General features: G+C 40.5%; 1 protein-coding gene across 4 annotated transcripts in view; it reads left to right on the forward strand.

The window, feature by feature from the left end:
* The first annotated feature begins 207 nt into the window (after nucleotides 1-207).
* Nucleotides 208-20,379, forward strand: part of EGF (epidermal growth factor) — a 93,590-nt gene continuing 73,418 nt past the window's right edge. For 3 of the 4 annotated variants that reach the window (XM_065877356.1, XM_065877357.1, XM_065877358.1), the window contains exon 1: nucleotides 646-772. In XM_065877356.1, coding sequence (XP_065733428.1) covers nucleotides 646-772 — 127 coding nt within the window. Of the gene's footprint in view, nucleotides 773-20,379 lie in introns of all 4 variants that reach the window. The other variant, XM_065877355.1, reaches the window with a different exon arrangement.

A 20,379-nucleotide genomic window follows, 5' to 3' on the forward strand; every position in this document is an offset into this window, starting at 1 on the left:
GAATGTTTATGGTGAATCGTCAGCTATCTCCTCCTTGGCAACCGTCCATGCTTTCCTGTAGCTGGAATTGCCCGCATTCGCATTTGCAAACAGAGGCTCACTCAAGTGTTGCTAAAGGAGAGGGGTGGAGCCGAAAAGCTTTAAAAAGGAAAGGGGAGTCACTCTACTTTTCAAAAAGAGAAACCGTGTTTGGGGAGGAATCGTATGTCCATATTTCTTCTTTCAGCCTCATGAAGGGTCGTGGTTGGAACTTTCCACCAATTCTTTCCTTTTTTTTTTTTCCCTCTCTCTAGCCTTGGCCCTGCCGCTTTGCCTGTCACAGTGAAGTCCGCGGCAGGCCTCCAGTGCACGGCTGTTAAACTCCGCGAAATTTGTCATAAGGGTGTCAGGTATTTCTTACCGGCTTCCCAAAAACTTCGATAAAGAAATCTTTCCTTGGAGTGTCCCCTTCAGGCTGCATTTTGACGCTGTCTTGAGTTGAAGGAGAAGGAGCTCGAGGGCAACAGGGCAGCAGAGGAAAAGATGCCCCAGGGCTGCAGGCCAACCCTGGTGGCCACGCTGGGGGTCAGACATACCCACCTTGCTCGGGCTGTGCTGAAGCAGAGTCAACTTATTTTCTGTTGAGAGTTCAAGCCCGTCGAGATTATGCTGCTGTTCCTTATCATTCTGTTGCCGGTAGTTTTTAAATTTAGTTTTGTTAGCCTCTCAGCACGGCAGCGCTGGAGCTGTCCTGAAGGCTCTCCCTCGGGAAATGGGAATTCTACTTGTGTGGGTAAGTAACCCCATCAAAAGGAGTTCGCGTCTTCCCGGGAACTGCCCTCAGATACCTGTTCATTCCGTCTTGTATACTTGGGCATATTTTTTTTTTTTGGTTTGTCTTTGGGTGTGTTTATTTGCTTCCTTTTGGTTTTCTAATGCTGGCTGTTAGAGCTAATCTGCTACTAACTATAAAAATTCATGGCTCTCAAATTGTTCTTCTGTGTGTGAGTGAATAGGTCTCATTTTTAACTAGCTGAACATTTCACATAAACCTCCGTCTTGGTTCTGACATGAGGAGTGATTAAATATTTAGTTGATTAGCTTTATACGGGAAACTGGGGAAACGGATTTTTTTTTTTTTTTTTTGAGACTCTTTCTTAAGCCATGAAGAAAAAAATATCTTCCTTCGGATAAATGTGTTTAAGAACTCAGAGGCTGCTAACACCCAGTGAAAAATGGGAAGGGAATTGGGCACAAAAGTGACTCCATCATTGTGAAAGTTAAGCTAAGTTTCAAGTTAAACCTCTTCCCATCCTCCCTCACTGCTGTTTCTGAAGCTCTGACGCAGCTCCAGTTTTTAGTAACAGGTGCATTGTAATTTGGGGAACTGCTAAGAAATGCTAATATGCCACAACCCCTCCCATATTAAATGGGTTTTTAATCAAGAGTGAGTGGGAATTCTACTGAATGTAAAATAGCAATCCTGAGTAAGGACTTTGCCTGAAAAAAATGTCTCTTCCCCCTGCCCCCTCCTCGATTCATTTAATTTAATCCTTGGGTGGGTCTCCAACCTGCTGCTCAAACAAGTTAGACATTTCCATCCATTACAGACCATGAACTGCCCTGATATTCCTTTCTTGGCATTTTGCCCTTCTGAGAAGAGGGCTAGCTCCCAAAAAGAGGTAGATTGAAGGAAATACAGTAAATTTTCCAGAACAGAAGCCTCTGGAATATAGCACGAAATAGTGGGAATGAAGGGAACGCTTCTGAGGCAAACAGCTGTTGTTGGGCTCCTGTCCTGGCTGTCCCGTAATGGAAGTTACCAGTGAGGAAGTCAGGGCCCTGTCACCAGGCAGCATTTACTGGAACAGGTGAGCAGATCCCTAGGGTACTGGAAGGAAGGACTGCATTCTAGTTATCTCCATGTCCCCAGCACCTAGAACATTTCTGCTCTCATAGTATATGCTCAATAAATTCTTGCTGAATGAATAGAGTTGTGTTTCCCTGGTCTGCTAATCAAGGCCCTGAAGAATAGCAATGAAAAGGGAATGAAAAAAAGCAAAAATGACCTCATGAGCCTGTTACACAGCTGTTGGAGACATAGCTTTACACATAGTCATGTCGAGTGGACTGGACCGCTTTGGGGTGGAAGTAGTTGGCGAGTGACCAGAGTCAGGCACTGCCATCTGCATGGGATGAGGGGAGATAGTGGGAGCCACTCAAGAAGCAGAACCTGAGACAGCAAAAATAGTATGAAAATGAACTTTTACTCATAGCTTTAGAGTCTCAGGGAACAACCCGATCCCTACTAGCAAGTGAGTCTGCACCTCAGGCTTCTTGCCCGCCCCCTGCCAGTGGCTCAGAAGTGTCTTCACTGAGGCTGGTTGAAGAAATAAACTTGAAGCCCAGGATAGAGACAATGAGCTAGGGGGACTGTGTCACAGAGTGGAAGGAACAGAGGTTTTAGAAGCAAACATACCTCATTTCAAATCCATGCTACCTACTTAATACTTGAGCTACAGTGGAATATTGCTGAAAAATAATAATGCCCCCTTTCAGAATTGTTGTGTGGATTCCATGAGATAACACAGGAAATGCACCTGCCACGGAGGCTAGCAGATTGTGCTCAATAAACGTCCTCTGGGCTCCATATCTTGGCTAAATCTCTTTGATCAAATCCTATCACAAAATGCCTTACTTGAGCACTGCAGTGACATGGCACAGACCCCACGGAGGGTGGAATGTCTGGATGCCACTTTGTGACTCTGTCTCTTTGCTCCCTTGTTCCTCGCAGGTCACAGGTTTAAAGCCCCTACTTTATACTCCAGGTCTCCTGTTAGCTGGTAACTGCCTGGGTCACACCCTATGCCCCGTGCATTTCAGAGGATAGCATTTCTCCTCTCTAAATAGATAATGGACTAAATAGATATGGTGCCATCATCTATTTTTCCTCTAATTAAGTTCTGCTTGCCTTATTCCTTGCCCCTGGCATTGAGACAGACCACCTGTAGCCAGCCTGACCCAGCAGGAAGAATGCTTTGTGGTCTGATTCAGGTACTTCATGCAATGTCGTCTTGCATGTGACTGTGAGCCAGAGAAAATAAGTGATAACAACACAGAACTGGGTTTTCTTCATTTCTTCCCTCCCCTACACCTCCTGCTTTTTTTTTTTTTTTTTAAATCAACTGTGTATTCTGTTAGCTTCTGTTTGAACTACGGTACATAAGGAGAGCAGTAAGGAAAACTGCTGGCCAGTGGCTTCTGAACTTTCAAGCCTATTTGCCCTGGAGGAGAAATAGCAGTTGAAAAGGAACTGTTCCTGTTTTATATCTGTACCTGCATTATTTAAATGAACTTTCCTGGTAAATAGAGTGAAGAAGAAGTACAGGTCAAGCCTCAGAGAGCTGGCTGCAGGCTGGATCCTGGGGCACTAGTTAGCCAACTGGGGAGGTCACTTTTAGCAGCAAACAGTGAAATCACTGATTTCAGCACCGGTTAAGGCTTGGTCAGCTTCCCAGTCAAGTGCAAACCAGAGGAACTCCATGATCAAAATCTTGTTTGTTTTTTCAGCCAGAGTTATGCAAAAGCTTTTCCAAAATAGTCTAACTGCAAAGAAATCACAGGAATGATCTTTTATGCATACCACGTGAATAAAAGCATCACCTAAATACTCAGTGGTTTGTGGTCTTTGAGGGGTAGTAGAGCTCAGTGGTAAAGAGCTTAAATTTTGGAAACTGCCTGCCTGGGTTCGAATCCCAGTTCTGCTGCTTGTGAACTGTGTGTCATTTTCCTCAGTATCAACTAAAGATAACTACCCCCTCCTCCAAGGATTGTTGTCAGGATTGTGTTGAAGTAGTTGTTTTCAATGCTGGCTGTACATTAGAACCACCAATGGGGTTAGCATCTGGTCGTTGTGAGTGAGTCAGAGTCCCTTCTGGAGGTGGAACCTGGGCATCTTTTTCTGTTACTCTCCCTTGGTGATTTCAACAGGCATAATGGACAGCCTGGGTTTACGGCCACTCAGTTAATACATGTAAAGTGCACAAAACAGAGCCTGGCATTGTAATAAGCACTCAATAAGTCTTAGCTGCTATTAGTATTTTTATTGTTGTTAACATTATTTTATTGGTGGGAATAGTGGTAGTATCTTCTAAATATGGCTTAGTTTCTTCTATAGTAATTGAATTTCTTTTACACATGGAAAAACGCCACATTGAAAAACCCAATGACAGTTTTATAACATTACAATTTGTAGTCAAAATAATTTCAACATACATAACTTGTATTTCTGTGCTCAAAAGAAATGTTTATTAAAAACACAAAACTGTATCATACTGGTTTGAGTGAGTGCCCTTGCGGAACTGCAGCTCCAATATTTGCCTTTCTGTGACATCAACTGATAAAAAATTCCACTGAGTGCAAAGTAAGTCTGCTTGTTAGATTTCTTACCAGTAGTGATTTTAACAACAGCAAAAACAAGCCACTTGAAAGTATTTTAATTTCTTATGTATTTGTCCTTATGTTTGGAACCAATTTCCCTAAGATTTGTAAAGTTGTTGAGGGCATATAAAGGAATGATAAATTAGTTCTTCAAATGAATTTACATTTTTGGGCTAGTTGGGGGTTGTCCATTTTATTTGACATTCAATTTAGAAGTTGGAAGGTGAGACTTACTTGCTTATTTCAGAGTAGAGCAAATAATTGTTTCCCATCAAAAGTAAATGGACTAGTAATTTGTCTTAAGTAAATTCAGAATCTTACTTTATCATCTACAAATTTGCCTTCATAAAAAATCCATTTGAAATAATTCCTTGTATACAATAAATGGTGGGGCTTTCTTAAAAACATCAGTAGTCTCCAAACTCCATTCCATCTGTAAAAAAAAGTTAAAATGTGGACATACGTTCCCAAAACACATGTTTATTTATCAGTTACTTACATAATATATATACTGATATTGTGAACATTATACAACACATAACATTTCTAACATTTTCTTTCCACACAATAATGAACCATCTTACAATCTCGAAGTGGTTACACGTCCTACTTGGGAGAGACTGTTTCAGAGAACTAGTAAAACGATGGAATAAATGCTTCATCCTTCTTCCTTATTAGCTCAGCTCCTTTCACTTAAGCATGAAGAGAAAAGCAAAAAGGTTGCTAAGTTTTTTATAAAGTAAAGGGGAATTATTTATAGTGAATGACTTTTTTCAGAATATGTAATTGTAGAAATTAAAATTGATCTCCCCAGTTGGTTAACTTAGTGCCCCAGGATCCCTCCTGAAGTAGGGTTGCGCTGAAATTCTGCCATAAGGGCCAGAAGAACAGACCACATCCCTAAGAATGGGTTGGAGTTTCATAAATTCTAAAGCTCTATGGCCTGCTGGGGTCATAGTATCTTAGGATTTTTAAATAAAAATGGTCTGTGTCTCCATCTCATGTTCTGGAGAAACTCATTGTCTCCCTCCTCTATCCTGGAAGATTGCTGGGCAGGGACGGTGATGTGGAAGGAAAGGCTCTGTGTCCATTTGGTCCTTCCACTGAATTATTGACTACTGTGTGCCTTGCTTCCCTCACGTGCTGTCCCTTTCCCACACTCCATTACCTCACACCCACACCACCCTGTTTCACTTCTCAAAAGAGCCAGTGCCTTGGGCTGTGAGGGTACAAACTTTAACTGAAGGCTTGTGGCAAAAAAAAAGTTATGGTCAGGGCTTCCCTGGTGGCGCAGTGGTTGAGAGTCCGCCTGCCGATGTAGGGGACACGGGTTCGTGCCCCGGTCCGGGAAGATCCCACATGCCGCGGAGCGGCTGGGCCCGTGAGCCATGGCCGCTGAGCTTGCGCGTCCAGAGCCTGTGCGCCGCAACGGAAAAGGCCGCGACAGTGAGAGGCCCGCGTACCGCAAAAAAAAAAAAAAAGTCATGGTCACATCCTGATCCAGCCCATCAAACAACTAGAACAAAATGTTTTTCATTCTTGTACTTAAAAGTTAAATAATTGTTTTGTGTGGAAAAGCCTTACCCACCATCCTCTCTTGAGCGCCAGCTTCTCGCCACATTTAGCCACCCATGTTTCTCAGTGACCTTGATCTACACCTAGTCCTGTTTTTCTCGGCCTCCTTCATCTGTTTCAGGCAACCACTGTAGATTTATTCCTCCTCCAATTGTGTTTGCTTGATCATATCCTAGGCCTCTCTTTATAAATAATAATTTAAAAACCTTAAAAAATTTCTAAATAGTACACTGGAGTGTTTTAGTAAAAACAAAACAGTTATTTCTCAGAAGAGACATTCTGGCCACAGGTGAAACCAATCTTTTCGCTTGTCTTTCCACAATGGGGGAGTGTTATGTTTGAGACAGAAGAGAAGACCAGGTGGTGGGAATGCCACGTGAAGCGGAGACTTTTCCTGAACTCTCAGGCTAGGAAGGGGCTGCGGAGTTCTAGGGTTAGGGGAGCCGTTTCTCTGGCCCGGTGGACACAGGTCAGAAGTGAGGTGGGGCACTGCCTTGAAAAAAGGCCTTCATAAGTCTGGTCTTGGCCAGCCATTGTAAGGTGTGTTGTTCTTCTTTTCTATTAATCACTAGTCATTAAAGAAGATCTGATTAAAAGTTAAAGATTGATCTCACTTGCGCTGAGGAAAATGAGCAAAAGGCCAGTCCCATGTTTCAGGTGAAATGGTAGAATGAGTGGCGGGTAGGAGGGACTGTCTTCCACAAGCACCGTGACTCCACAGTGATGTGGCAGGAATGGGAGGAGGACGGATGAGAGCCACCAGTGGGTGAAGATGAGAGAGGCAGAATATTCCCCAGTCAGTGGTCTGCTATTAGGAGAATCAAATTGTTTGGATTACGAAGCAATTACGATGTCTCCTCTCTTATTTTTATCATTGACCTGTAGATTCTATTGTACTAATTTATTTAGATTAATTTATATATTGTCTCTTAATCCAGATGCTTAAAAAATCAAACATTAGACCTCAGATGAAAGGAAACAAAAATTCCTTACCTGGGAAACTAGTCTTCTAAAATCTGTTCACCATTCTTAACCTTTTAGTCACTTTGATTATAGTGGAGAAAAATCGGAAAAGAAACTAGTGACTTTCCAATATGTGTAAATTGCCTGATCTAAGATATTTCAGCAATTACTTTAATGAAATAGTTTTGCAAACCTGTTCTGAGGAAAAAAATTAAAGACTCAGTAGCTAGCCGCAATAGCTGGAGAACTTTTTCGGAATGTCCAGGTCAGTTTTAAACAATGTACTTTCTTTCAAGGAATTTCTCAGTATTTTTCAAGAAATTCTCAAATTCCACAAAGCAGTTTAGTGTTTAGTTAAGTTTTAGTAATAACTCCAAATTTGAGCAATCCTAGAGCTAGGGAACAAAATGTTAGTTTCACTGTGTTATAGTTTCTAATGTTAGAATTAACTTTAAGAAAGAACCAGGAACAAAAACAACAACAGCAACAAAGAAAACCTTGAGCATTGAAACAATTGTCCCCAGTGTCTATTTACTTCTTGCCTACAGGTGAATACTTTCATCTAGAACGCTAATACTACTCACCATGGAGGGAGTATTACCTGGATATTAGGTGAACCAGGAATGCAGATTTATTTTGTAGGGATTCTTTATTAACAATAATGTTAATACAAATATTAGCTTTGCATACCATCACTCCAGTCATGTCCCCAGCTGTCCCATTTGCTGGGACTCACAACAAGAAGATGACTGAGATCCAGGCCTGAAAGGATGTGTAATGTTTTTGTCAGGTGTAGAAGAAGAAAAAATTACATTAAACAGAGGAGACCTTTATACTTCTTGAAAGATCTAGCCATATCTGAAAACACATTGTATTTTATATGGCGGATGTAACTAACCTCTGAGGGCGGTTGTGGAATAATACATGTAAATACACGTATGTCTTTCTTTAGGAGATCTTTTCCTTAACGTCATCATTCAAAACTTTCCTTTGATGCTGGAAATTAGTTAATGTATAGGAACTGCAGTCATTTTAGCCAAATGCAAGGCAGGAACTTCTGTTCTCATCACCTCTTGACCTTTCTAAGTCTGAAGTTTGAATTGGTGTGTGCATCTCCTTTCACTTATGACCTTGATTTTCATATTCTCCCAAGCCTGGCCATGCTAATGTGTTTGGATTTCCCAAGTATTTCCCAGGATACTTAGTACACTGGAGTTTGTGTGAGAATGACGGTGATTCATGGTGGGCACTGATTTATTTGCAAAGTACCCTCCAGTGTAGGATAGACGAAGCCTTTCAGAGAAAGGCACTACCTTCTTCCTCCATTCCGAGACACCTATCAGGGTGCTACGGACTAGCTTTGTGTGTAGTAAGTGGATTTCATTCATGGGGTAGTTCTTTTTGTGGGTAGTTTGTTGCTAGGATACACAGACAGTCCTAACAACTTCATGGCAGCTGTCTTGTTCTTTAGCACATGGTGTGTCTGTTGAGAAATAGTATTTTATTTTGTTCACTTCAATGCTTTTCTGGTTAAAATTTCAGAAGCTTGAAGAAGGATCTTTCTTCTTCCATAAACTATCCTTGTATAAACAGGTCAAAGATGGAAGACCCCATCAAACTCAACACTGTCATAATATATGGCTGTTGATACGAATCCTCTCATTTTGGGTCCTTTTCCCTTATGAGGTTTCAAAACATGCCTAGAGGTAGAAGCTACCAGGGATCTTCTGGTGTTTTTTTTCCTTCCCCCTGAAGCATGCAATTGTTCTGTTTACGACAGGAATTTAATCTTTCCTTGGTTTGCAAGGAAATTGCAAAGGTTACTATCATTAATGTTAATTTACCTGGTGTGTGGAAATGTGTATCTTTTAGATTGAGGCAACGTTGTTGAGAATTTTAAAAGCTCTAAGTGGATCAAAAGTCTTTTTATGTTTTGGGAAACATTTGAAAAATTTCTGAAAGTTTTATATTTCTTGGCTATTCTAATGAGTCATGGCAAAAATTTCATGTAAGAGGAAAAAAATAAGGTATGTGAAGAAAACTTTCCATCGCGAATCTTAATGCATTTGAAAAGTACCCAGTAATGCTCATGAGAGGTTGATTGGAGACTGTCTTTCAACATTGATGTGTTGTCTTCTGGAACAGAAAGCTAAATAAAAGCACCTTCTGCATGGATATCCCTCTTTAATGCATACTGTGTTGGGGCAATAAAATGACCGGGTTTTATTCCTTCCAATAGACAGAATAAAATGCCATTTTTCAAACAGAGGATATATTTTTAGACAGAGTGAATTGTGGTTGGTGCTTTACACAAGTGGACTGATCTTGTCCCAGGAAAAACTGGAGCTGTTTTGGACAGGTGGTAGTTCCAGTGTCGCACTTGCTGGTTGCCTTGCTTTGCATGAAGGAGTCCTCTCACGCCTAGTCAGTGCACTATGCGTGGCAGGTTCTGATAGGCTGAAATGGACAAGGTCCAGTTATGTGGCTGATATGAGCTGCTAATACCTCACAGGATTGTTATGAAGACTAAATAAATTAATTCGTGTAAGGTGCTTAGGTTCTTGTCTGACACACGGTGAGTTCTCAGTAAATATTAGCTAGTGCTCTACCAAATACCAGAGCTAAGACATATTAGAAACACCTTTGCTTTGTGTAATTTTTCTAATACCTGTTTCTTCAGATTTTCAGCAGTTCTTAGAGAAATCTGAAGTTGGTTTCTTGGCATGAGGCAAGTCCTAACAATCATCTAGGGTATTCTCTGTGATTCTTTACTATCCTTGATGATAAAGTATGGTACAAAATCCCCAATTAATTGATTTTTCTAAGTAATTATTCTTAGGGTTTGTCACATTTGCCTTCAGCATTCCAAGAAACTTATATGAAGTATTTTTCTCTGTATTTATACAGCAATGCCTACAGCTAGGGCCCAGAAATTAGCACTGGTCAGGGTGGTATAATAAGAACAATGGAGTTGGACTCAGGAAACATCTGAGTTCCAATACTTCTTCATTTTCTTTTCTTTCTGTCTGTTCGTCTAGAAACATTCAGAATTCAGTATCTATAGGCGAATATTTGTTTAGCCTTGCAATATGAGGAACATGATTGTAAAGGTAGGAAAAGGAGAAAATAATTGTGTTAGTTTATAAATGAGACCAACACCAAATTTTGTACATTTAATAAAATTTTTACAGATTTAATCAATTGATTAATTTTGTAGACTCCTTTCAGAGAGTTGAGCTTTTGGTGTCACTTGGGGCAGGTTGTTTGCTTTCCGTTATTGTTTTATTTCCTTTATTAGAGCTCATAATGACACATTATTGATTTGGTACTTGAAGTTTAGAGAAGCAGAGAGATGGAAACATTTCACAGAAAATAGGGGTTAAAATGAAAAACCTATTTATGAATTTACTACAAGCTTAGGATTCTTTCAAAAATGTGGCAAACAAGGAAACTATTGAATTCTGTAAGACAGGCAGGTTAGGAATTGATAAATGTTAGATTAGAAAGGACCTTCAAAATCATCTAGCCCAACTGCCTCATGTTACAGATGAGAGGTTGAAATCCAGAGGGATGAAGTAACTCACCAGGTTCCTAAGAGAACTGGAATTCAGGACCCTCAACTCATTTTACAATATGTACCAAGCACATGTTACCTCCCACAATTGATGTTGAAAACCCACCAATGTAATGATTTTATTACTTCTTTCGACTGAAAAGTATTAATAACGTTAAGTTAGTGTGGGGAAAGTCTCTTACTACCTCTCTATGTTGAAAGTGCTTTGAAAGTAGGACTGAGATTTCCTTTTATAAATACACCAATTATACCAATGAGTTAATTCAAATCAATTCAACAAATATTTATTGAACATCAGTTATGTGTTTGGACTGACAGTGATGACATCACTGGTCCAGATGCCCAGGGTATCCTGAGGGACAGCGAGGTTCTCAGCTTAGAGGGCTAGGTGTGGGTGGGCTGCAGTTTACCTGATGCCTTATGGACCATATTAGTTGGTTTTATCAAAGCTAACTCTTACAAAATCTAACAAGTGACTTAAAAACCCTCCTGCAGAAGAGGTAAAGATGGCAGACAATGCTAATAATGCAAAGCCCAAGAAGATAATGAGGAAAGAACAGGACTGACCCCTTATTCTTAGAATGAGCTCTTTGTTGGCTGCATAAGGGATAAGAACATTCAGATTTGACAAAAAGGAGAAATTAACAAGAAGGAAGCCTGAAAAATGGATTTATGCTTACTACTATGATTAGTGATAAATCTCGAAACAAGGGAAAATTTGCCTCAAAATGTTAGCTAATGAAGCCATCAGGACAAGCAAGATGTTTAAGAGTAAGTATCGAGGGCTTCCCTGGTGGCGCAGTGGTTGAGAGTCCGCCTGCCGATGCAGGGGATGCGGGTTTGTGCTCCGGTCCGGGAAGATCCCACATGCCGCGGAGCGGCTGGGCCCGTGAGCCATGGACGCTGAGCCTGCGCGTCCGGAGCCTGTGCTCCGCAACGGGAGAGGCCACAGCACTGAGAGGCCTGCGTACCGCAAAAACAAGAACAAACAAACAAAAGGAATAAGTATCCAGAATGTGAAGATTAACTCTTTATGATTTTCACAGTTGTGTTCAAAGTTATGATATGCAAGACTACGTACCGTAAGCTTACTGATAAAAAGTTAGAAGGCTCCCTTGAGGTTTCTGACATTACAGCAAAAATGGTAAAGCCTCTATACGTTGAAATATGCAATAACAAAACTTTTGTGACTGTTGCCTAAGTTTTTCAGTCATTAGGGCTAATGTGGTCTCTGGAAACAGGAGTTATAATCATCAATGTAAAAATAAACTCCCCTCACAAGTCTGGACTGCCAAAGAAAGAAAAAAAAAGGTAAAGCCTCACACTATTAGTGAAATACGTGTCTTCCTCTTCCCTGCTGTGGTAAAACATGCCTAAAGTAATACATGGAAAACCACATGGCGACAGATTAAATGTGTTCTTCTGTCAGCAAATACTACTGAAAACTTCACAGAAGGCATTACTGAAATTTTAAAGAAGTAAGTATTAGAAAAATTATACAGTTTGAGTGAGAGTAAAGGTGTTTCTGCTATATCTCAGCTTATGGTATTTTCTAGAGACTAAGAGTGAACATTTATTGAGAACTCACTATATGTAAGGGAAAATTCTAAGGTCTTGGCATGAAATTATTTAGTCTTCATGATAAGCCTATGAAGTACTATTATCATTTCCATTTCCAAGATGAAGGAACCTATGCACAGAGAGGTTAAGTAATGAGGTGAAAGTCACACAGCTATTGTAATTAATAGTGGAGCCAGTAAAGAGTCACCATGGGTATTCTGTCTCCAGTGCCAGTGATCTTAGCCACTCTTGTATTTGCCTCTCTGTTTCAACAATGAAATGCACAAAGAACTGAGATACTTTTTTATAAGCCAATAAAAGAAAGATGCATCAGAGAAGAAATTTTCTCAGTAGTCAATGATTTCTTTATATATTAACAAATATATTGTGAAAAAAAATAGTACACATGTACTCAGTGGCAATGGAGCCACTGCATTTACTGCAACATCAACAAAAAGCGTTCTTGGGTGAGATGACAGCAGACCCTACAGTATAGTCTCCACAGTTTCACAGGGAATCAGGGCAGAAAAATCACTGAAACTGGAATTGCACAAAGCGCAGTGGGGCATCACTGATGTCATTATTTCTATAAAAACAAGACTAAACTAGGTTCTCTGTAATACTTTGTGTTGAATGGGGAGTAACCATGAAAATATTTGTCCCACATGCTTCCTGCAGAGTATCTGGAAGCAAAGCACTATGACAATGATCAAATGTTACATATTTTTCTTTTTAAAAAGGGACAAGTATTTCAAATTTTTTTACCTTTTCTGTGATGATAAATTGGTGTCAGTGGTATGCTACTCAAAAAGTAAACTAAAACAACAGAACTTTATCCCTTCCAGTTAAAGGTGACATTCTAACAACGAGTGAGAAAGTGACTTGCTGATTGTAGGAAATTTATGATGAAGAGAGTGGTTTGAAAACTGATGCTGTTGGAAATGTTTCTATTGTCATATGATTTAGTTGTTGAATCAATGTCATTATGTCACTTATTAAAAACTCTCTCTCATCTACCTCTGGGCCTTTGCACTGGCTCTTTCTGGTTGGAAGGCTCTTACCCCACATATCTACTAGGCCCACCCTGCTCTTCTGTCTTTTCTCAAGGTCACTTCCCCCATGAGGCCTTCTCTGACCACAGTTCTAACCTGCTCCACCCATCCTGTTACTGCCCACCCCTCTTTTTCTTTCTTTTTTTCTTCTGTGACACCTATCTGACCTCTGGTACACAGTGCAATTTACTGATTTACTCTGAAAAAACAAAAAAACAAAACCAAAAAAACTCTCATGTCTGCATTCTTAAAAAAAATCCCTGTTAACAGAGTTTTCCAAACTGTTTTTAAAAACTTGTAAATTAAGAATATTTGTCCTTTCAATTCCACTTGCTAAAAATATAAAATGCAACACCTGGTTAGTTTGCATTTACTGATTAAAATACAGGAAGGCAGAAATTTGCTAGTCTAATTCAATAAAATTTGTGAATAATTGATAGATGTAATTAAAAAGCATATTCTGTGATTTTGTAAATATAGCCAACGAAGCATTTCTTGTATTTGATATAGATATAATTGTGAAATATCTATTTTGTCTATGACAGTTATCAAAGACTAAATATCAAAACATATTGAACTTTAAACCAAATTGTTGAACTCCTATCAATCTTTTTAATAGTTCAATCTTTTAATAGTTTAATCTTTTTAATAGATGCAAATGACTGTTACATAAACTCAATTTTTTTTTTTTTTTTTTGCGGTAAGCCGGCCTCTCACTGCTGTGGCCGCTCCCGTTGTGGAGCACAGGCTCCGGACGTGCAGGCTCAGCGGCCATGGCTCACGGGCCCAGCTGCTCCGCGGCATGTGGGATCTTCCCGGACCGGGGCACAAACCCGTGTCCCCTGCATCGGCAGGCAGACTCTCAACCACTGCGCCACCAGGGAAGCCCCTGCATAAACTCAATTTTTAACATGCAGAGGGACTTTTGGGGCTGTGTGACATCTGCAACTGGAAATGTCCAGCAGAAAGTAGAAAACACAGAGGCAAAACTCAGAGGACAGGTCAAGATAGTGATTTCCGTGTGTGTTTGTGAGAAACATCTGGAAAAAAATTTTAATGTTGGGGAATGCATTTTAATATGGTAACGTTAATCTTTAAATAAAATTGAGCATAATTTATGCTAACAAGCTGAGGGATAAACATGCCTATTTAAGATGAAGGATTACCTACAGCACAGGAACTTTCTGACAGCATTTACTGTTCTGCAAAACTGCATTATTATGAGTTTTTAAAAAGTTATAGTGAGGAATTCCCTGGCAGTCCAGTGGACTCTGCACTTTCACTGCAGGGGGGCACGGGTTCGATGCCTGGTCAGGGAACTAATCCCATGTACAGCACGGCCAAAACCAAAAAAAAGTGATAGTGAGCTGTGGTATAAGCTGAGTGATAGACACATAAATTAATGGAACAGACTAGAAAGTCCAGAAATAGACTTACATAAATATGGTCATTTGATCTTTGACAAAGGTGCAAAAGCAATTCAATAGAGAAAGGATAGTCTTTTCAACGTATGATGTTGGATCAATTAGACATCCACGAGCAAAATAATCTCAACCTAAACCACACACCTTATACAAAGATTAACTCAAAATAGATTATAGATCTAAATTTAAGATGTAAAAATTTAAAGCTTTTAGGAAAAAACATAGAAATCTTTATGTCCTGGAGTTGAGTTCTTAGAAATGACACCAAAAGCATGATATACAAAGGAAAAAAATTATAACTTGTACCTCATCAAAACTGAAACTTTTGCTCTGCCATAGACAATGTCAAGAGGATGAAAACACAAGCTGTGTGCTGGAAGAAAACATTTGCAAAACAGGTATCTGACAAAGGACTTGTATCCAACATATATTTTTTAAAAACCTTTCAAATGCAATAATAAGAAAACCTAGTTTAAAATGGGCAAAGGATTTAAACAGATATATTCAACAAAAGGATATAAAGATAGTAAATAAATCCATTAAAAGATATTCACCTTTGTTAACTGTTTTAGGCTGAATATGGCCCCCAAATATATCTATGTCTTAATTCCTGGACCTTGTGAATGTGACCTTACATGGCAAAAGGGACTTCACAAATGTGATCTTGAAATGGGGTGATTATCCTGGATTATCTAGGTGGATCCTAAATGTACTCACCAGCATCCTTAAGAGAGGGAGGCCGGAATGTCAAAGGAGAAGGAAGACGATGGAAACACAGAGACATTTGAAGATGATACACTGCTGGCTTTGAAGATGGAGAAAAAGGGGCCATGAGTCAAGGAACCCAGGGAATACATTATATATGGAATGCAACATATTATAGAATTAGATATAAAAATATCCAGGTGATGTAATTATAGGAATCCACTGAAAGAGACCCACTTTCTAATTAGTTCCTGGAACATGGATGGATGCAGAGAATCCAGCGTTTTGGTCAGCTTCCTGAAGTGGGTTCCTTGACGGAGCTGAACTACAAGACGCTGAACAATGAGTTCCTGATGAATTCAGTCTGGGATAAGCATTGATGTTTAAAAGCTAAATCTGTGATCAGAAAGACATGGCTTTAAATCCCCAGTTGGTTATTTATTGGACATGTGACTTGTAGCAAGTTAACGGCTCTAAACTTCAGTTTCTTCTTCTGTAAAATGAAGATGCCGGGAGCATCTACCTCCTAACGTTACCCAATCAAATCAAATAATGCATTTAATGTGCTACCCCAGAGATAACACTCAAGATGTTGGCTGTTACTATTCTGATGGTATTTACCACCCACCTTCTTGGAGAATCAAAGTGTGTAATAGCACATTAAAGGCTCTGAGTGGCTCTGTTGAAAAGAACACTCTTCTAGAACTTGCTAGCCTCAGGTACCACCCTGAGCACCTGGTAATGGATTCTCTTTAGCTTGATAATGAGAGTGTGGCTGAGGGTCAGGAAGGGGCTATTTTTTGCTCCAGATGACTCATTTCTACCACCACTCAGGGACTAGGGTGGCAATCTCCACATTTTTCAGAGCTTTCCTTACAGAAGTAAGGTTTTGTACCTGAGCAGGACCCTATGGGGCCGTCCCACGACAGACCCCTCCCCCCTCCCCTCTGCTTCAGCTCCTCTTTGTAGGACCTAGATAACAGTATTGGATGCACGCTTCCTGAGTTGTTTTACAGAGGCTAATACCCCCACCAAATGGAAGCAATTAACTACTTGATGACCATGAGCACACAGCACTGCCCCCAACGCACACCTGTTGGAGCCTAAGGTTGAATATCGTTAACCCCTGTGACGCCGCCCTGTTACCTCGCCATCAACCGATCAGAGAATTGTGCGCGAGCTGATCACACAGCCTGGGATGCCATTCCCTCACCTGCCTTTAAGAGTGCTTTGCCGTAACCCATGGGGGAGTCCGAGGTTTCCGAGCACTAGCTGTCCTGGACTCCTCATATGACTCCCTACGATAAGCGCTGCACTTTCCTTCAAATCACAACCTGGTGTCTGTAGATTGGCTTTACTATGCACAGGGCACGAGGACCCAATTTTGGTTTGGTAGCAGTTTAAGTTCACATCTCCTGGCTCACCTTTCTAGATGTATTATTTCTTATTTTTTAAAAAAATGATTGATGTAGAGTCGATTTACAATGTTGTGTTAATCTGTGCTGTACAGCAAAGTGATTCACTTATACATTATATTTTTTCATATTCTTTTCCATTATGGTTTACCACAGGATGTTGAATATAGTTCCCTGTGCTATACAGTAGGGCCCTGTTGTTTATCCATCCTATATATAATAGTTTGCATCTGTTAATCCCAAACTCCCAATTGTTCCCTCCTCCCTGGCCCCCTGCCCCTTGGCAACCACAAGCCTGTTCTCTGTGTGAGTCTGTTTCTGTTTCATAGATATGTTCATTTGTGTAGTATTTGAGATTCCACATATAAGTGATGTCATATGGTATTTGTTTTTCTCTTTTAGACTTACTTTGCTTAGTATGATATCTCTGGGTTCATCCATTTTGCTGCAAATGGCATGATTTCATTTTTTTTATGGCTAATATTCCATTGTATGTATGTACCACATCTTCTTTATCCATTTATCTGTTGATAGACATCTAGGTTGTTTCCATGTCTTGGTTATTGTGAATAGTGCTGCTGTGAACATAGGAGTGCATGTAGCTTTTTGAATTATAGACTTGTGTGGATATATACCCAGGAGTGGGATTGCTGGATCATATGGTAATTCTATTTTTAGTTTTCTGAGGAACCTCCATACTGTTCTCCATAGTGGCTGCACCAACTTACATTCCCACCACCAGTGTAGGAGGGTTGCCTTTTCTCCATACCCTCTCCAGAATTTGTTATTTGCAGACTTTTTTTTTTTTTAGTTTCTGCTTTATAACAAAGTGAATCAGCTATACATATACATATATCCCCATATCTCATCCCTCTTGCATCTCCCTCCCATGCTCCCTATCCCACCCCTCTAGGTGGTCACAAAGCACCGAGCTGATCTCCCTGTGCTATGCGGCTGCTTCCCACTAGCTATTTTACATTTGGTAGTGTATATAAGTCCATGCCACTATCTCACTTTGTCCCAGCTTACCCTTCCCCTCAAATCCATTCTCTACATCTGTGTCTTTATTCCTGTCCTGCCCCTAGGTTCTTCAGAACCTTTTTTGGGTTTTTTTTAGATTCCATATATATGTGTTAGTATACAGTATTTGTTTTTCTCTTTCTGACTTACTTCACTCTGTATGACAGACTCTGGGTCCATCCACCTCACTACAAATAAATAAAGTTCATTTCTTTTTTTATGACTAATATTCCATTGTATATATGTGCCACATCTTCTTTATCCATTCATCCGATGATGGACACTTAAGTTGCTTCCATGTCCTGGCTATTGTAAGTAGAGCTGCAATGAACATTTTGGTACATGACTCTTTTTGAATTATGGTTTTCTCAGGGTATATGCCCAGTAGTGGGATGGCTGGGTCATATGGTAGTTCTGTTTTTAGTTTTTTAAGGACCCTCCATACTGTTCTGCATAGTGGCTGTATCAATTTACATTCCCACCAACAGTGCAGGAGGGTTCCCTTTTCTCTACACCCTCTCCAGCATTTATTGTTTGTAGATTTTTTGATGATGGCCATTCTGACCGGTGTGAGGTGACACCTCATTGTAGTTTTGATTTGCAGTTCTCTAATAATCAATGATGTTGAGCATTTTTCATGTGCTTTTTGGCCATCTATATGTCTTTTTTGGAGAAATGTCTATTTAGATCTTCTGCCCATTTTTTGATTGGGTTATTTTTTTGTTATTGAGTTGTATAAGCTGTTTGTATTCAGTGTATTATTTCTGAGTCACCTGGCTTCTATCTCACCTGTCCTGAATTTTGACCCTAATGAGTAAGCTGAGAAGAAAGCCGTGGTTGCTCAAAAAGTAAATGTGTGCCCTTTTAGGAAAAGGAAAAGGAATTGAAAAAAAGAAGGTGAGGATAGCCTTTTAGAGTGAAATAAAACTTTCTGCACTTCACAAAACCCAGATATTATTCAAGTCAGCCCTTTGGGAGGTAGGAATAAATGACTCCTATCAGGGGCTTAAGTAGGAGCAGGTGAGGAGGTGTCAGGCTTTCTTACATCAGGCCCGTCAGTTTAAATCTACATTCTTTTCTCATAGTGTCATTGAATCTTGAAAGTCCAGAGTTCACATTCTCTTCTGTCCTGTGAGCCTTCTTCAGTCTGCCTCCAGATTTAGAGCAGGAAACCTGTGGCGGTGAGGGCAGGTGGCAGTGTTGGCCTGAGAAGACTAAGTGTAGGTGTGTCCTGCTAACATGCTTGCCAGTATCCTTGATGTGTAAACCAGGTCCCATGAGCTTTTGCCCCCAAGGCCCAAAGATGACAGTCAATTTCTCTTCTCATTTACCTGGGTGGGGCTGCTTCTCCAGACCCAGAGCAGACGAAGGGGTGATGGTTGTGAAATATTCTGTTTCTGCCACCCATATCCCCACCCCTTTCAATCAAAAATTGCTTTTTATAATTGATCTCTGTGCTATGGAGGCCCCAGATCTTCAGTGTGCTCCAAACATTCTGGACTCCTTTCTAATTGCTGAAGATCCCCTACTAATCCCCAGGTTGATTTGCTGTGACCTGTTTGCTGTCTTTGGGTTTGTGTTCCTTAGACATGATGTTTGATTTTCTATGCACTTCCTTCTCACTGAACCGCACCCAAAATAAATGCTGCGGGTTTTGACATGGGAAAGTTTAGCTGTTCAAACATGCACGCCCTGCTGACAAATCCACAGATTGTACCACACACCAGTGTTTATAGAATCTTTGACAGGTTTGAAAAAACACTAACTTATTTATCATTTCCCGTGTCCTACAGTCTAATGACTATTTCACCAGGCCTAATTCTCAAAGTCTTTAACTTTCTTTTAAATCATATTACAATTCATTTTCACAAATATTCATCCCAGGCCCTGGTTTACACAAAATGATGCTGACAATGTAGGAATGGTGTTTTGAGGGAGGTGGAATAAAAATCTGTTACAGAAGTAAAATGAAGATCGTAATGTCTTGACACATAACCCAGAGCAATGCAGGAAAGAGTACTGCATTGGGAGGATAGTACATGGGTTCTAATTCCAGCTCTACCATCAACTGTAGGTGGGACTCTGGGAAGCGTCCCTGAATTTCCTCATCTGAACTAGATCTACAATTTCCAAATTCACCAAGATATAAGAATCACCTGGATTGTCTGTTCAGAAAACAGATTTGTAGTCCTCAACTCGGCCTTACTGAAATGGAATTTCCAGGGAAGGGATTTGCAAACGATACACACACACACACACAAACACACACACACACATGCACACACACGCGTGCGCGTGCACAGAGCACCCTGTGTGATTTTTTTTTTTTTTTTTTTTTTTTGCGGTACGCGGGCCTCTCACTGTTGTGGCCTCTCCCGTTGCGGAGCACAGGCTCCGGACGCGCAGCCTCAGCGGCCATGGCCCACGGGCCCAGCTGTTCCGCGGCATGTGGGATCTTCCCGCACAAGGGCACGAACCCGTGTCCCCTGCATCGGCAGGCAGACTCTCAACCACTGTGCCACCAGGGAAGCCCTGTGTGATTGTTTTGAACAAACAATTTTGGGAAGCACTGAACTAGGTAGCGTCTAGGGTCTTCAAGTTCTGAGAGCTATGATAAAACATTGGATGCTAGGATTCACCCGTGAATGAGAAAAATCTGAAGATAAAATGTA

Source organism: Phocoena phocoena, chromosome 5 (assembly GCF_963924675.1).
Source record: "Phocoena phocoena chromosome 5, mPhoPho1.1, whole genome shotgun sequence".
NCBI classification, from domain to species: domain Eukaryota; kingdom Metazoa; phylum Chordata; class Mammalia; order Artiodactyla; family Phocoenidae; genus Phocoena; species Phocoena phocoena.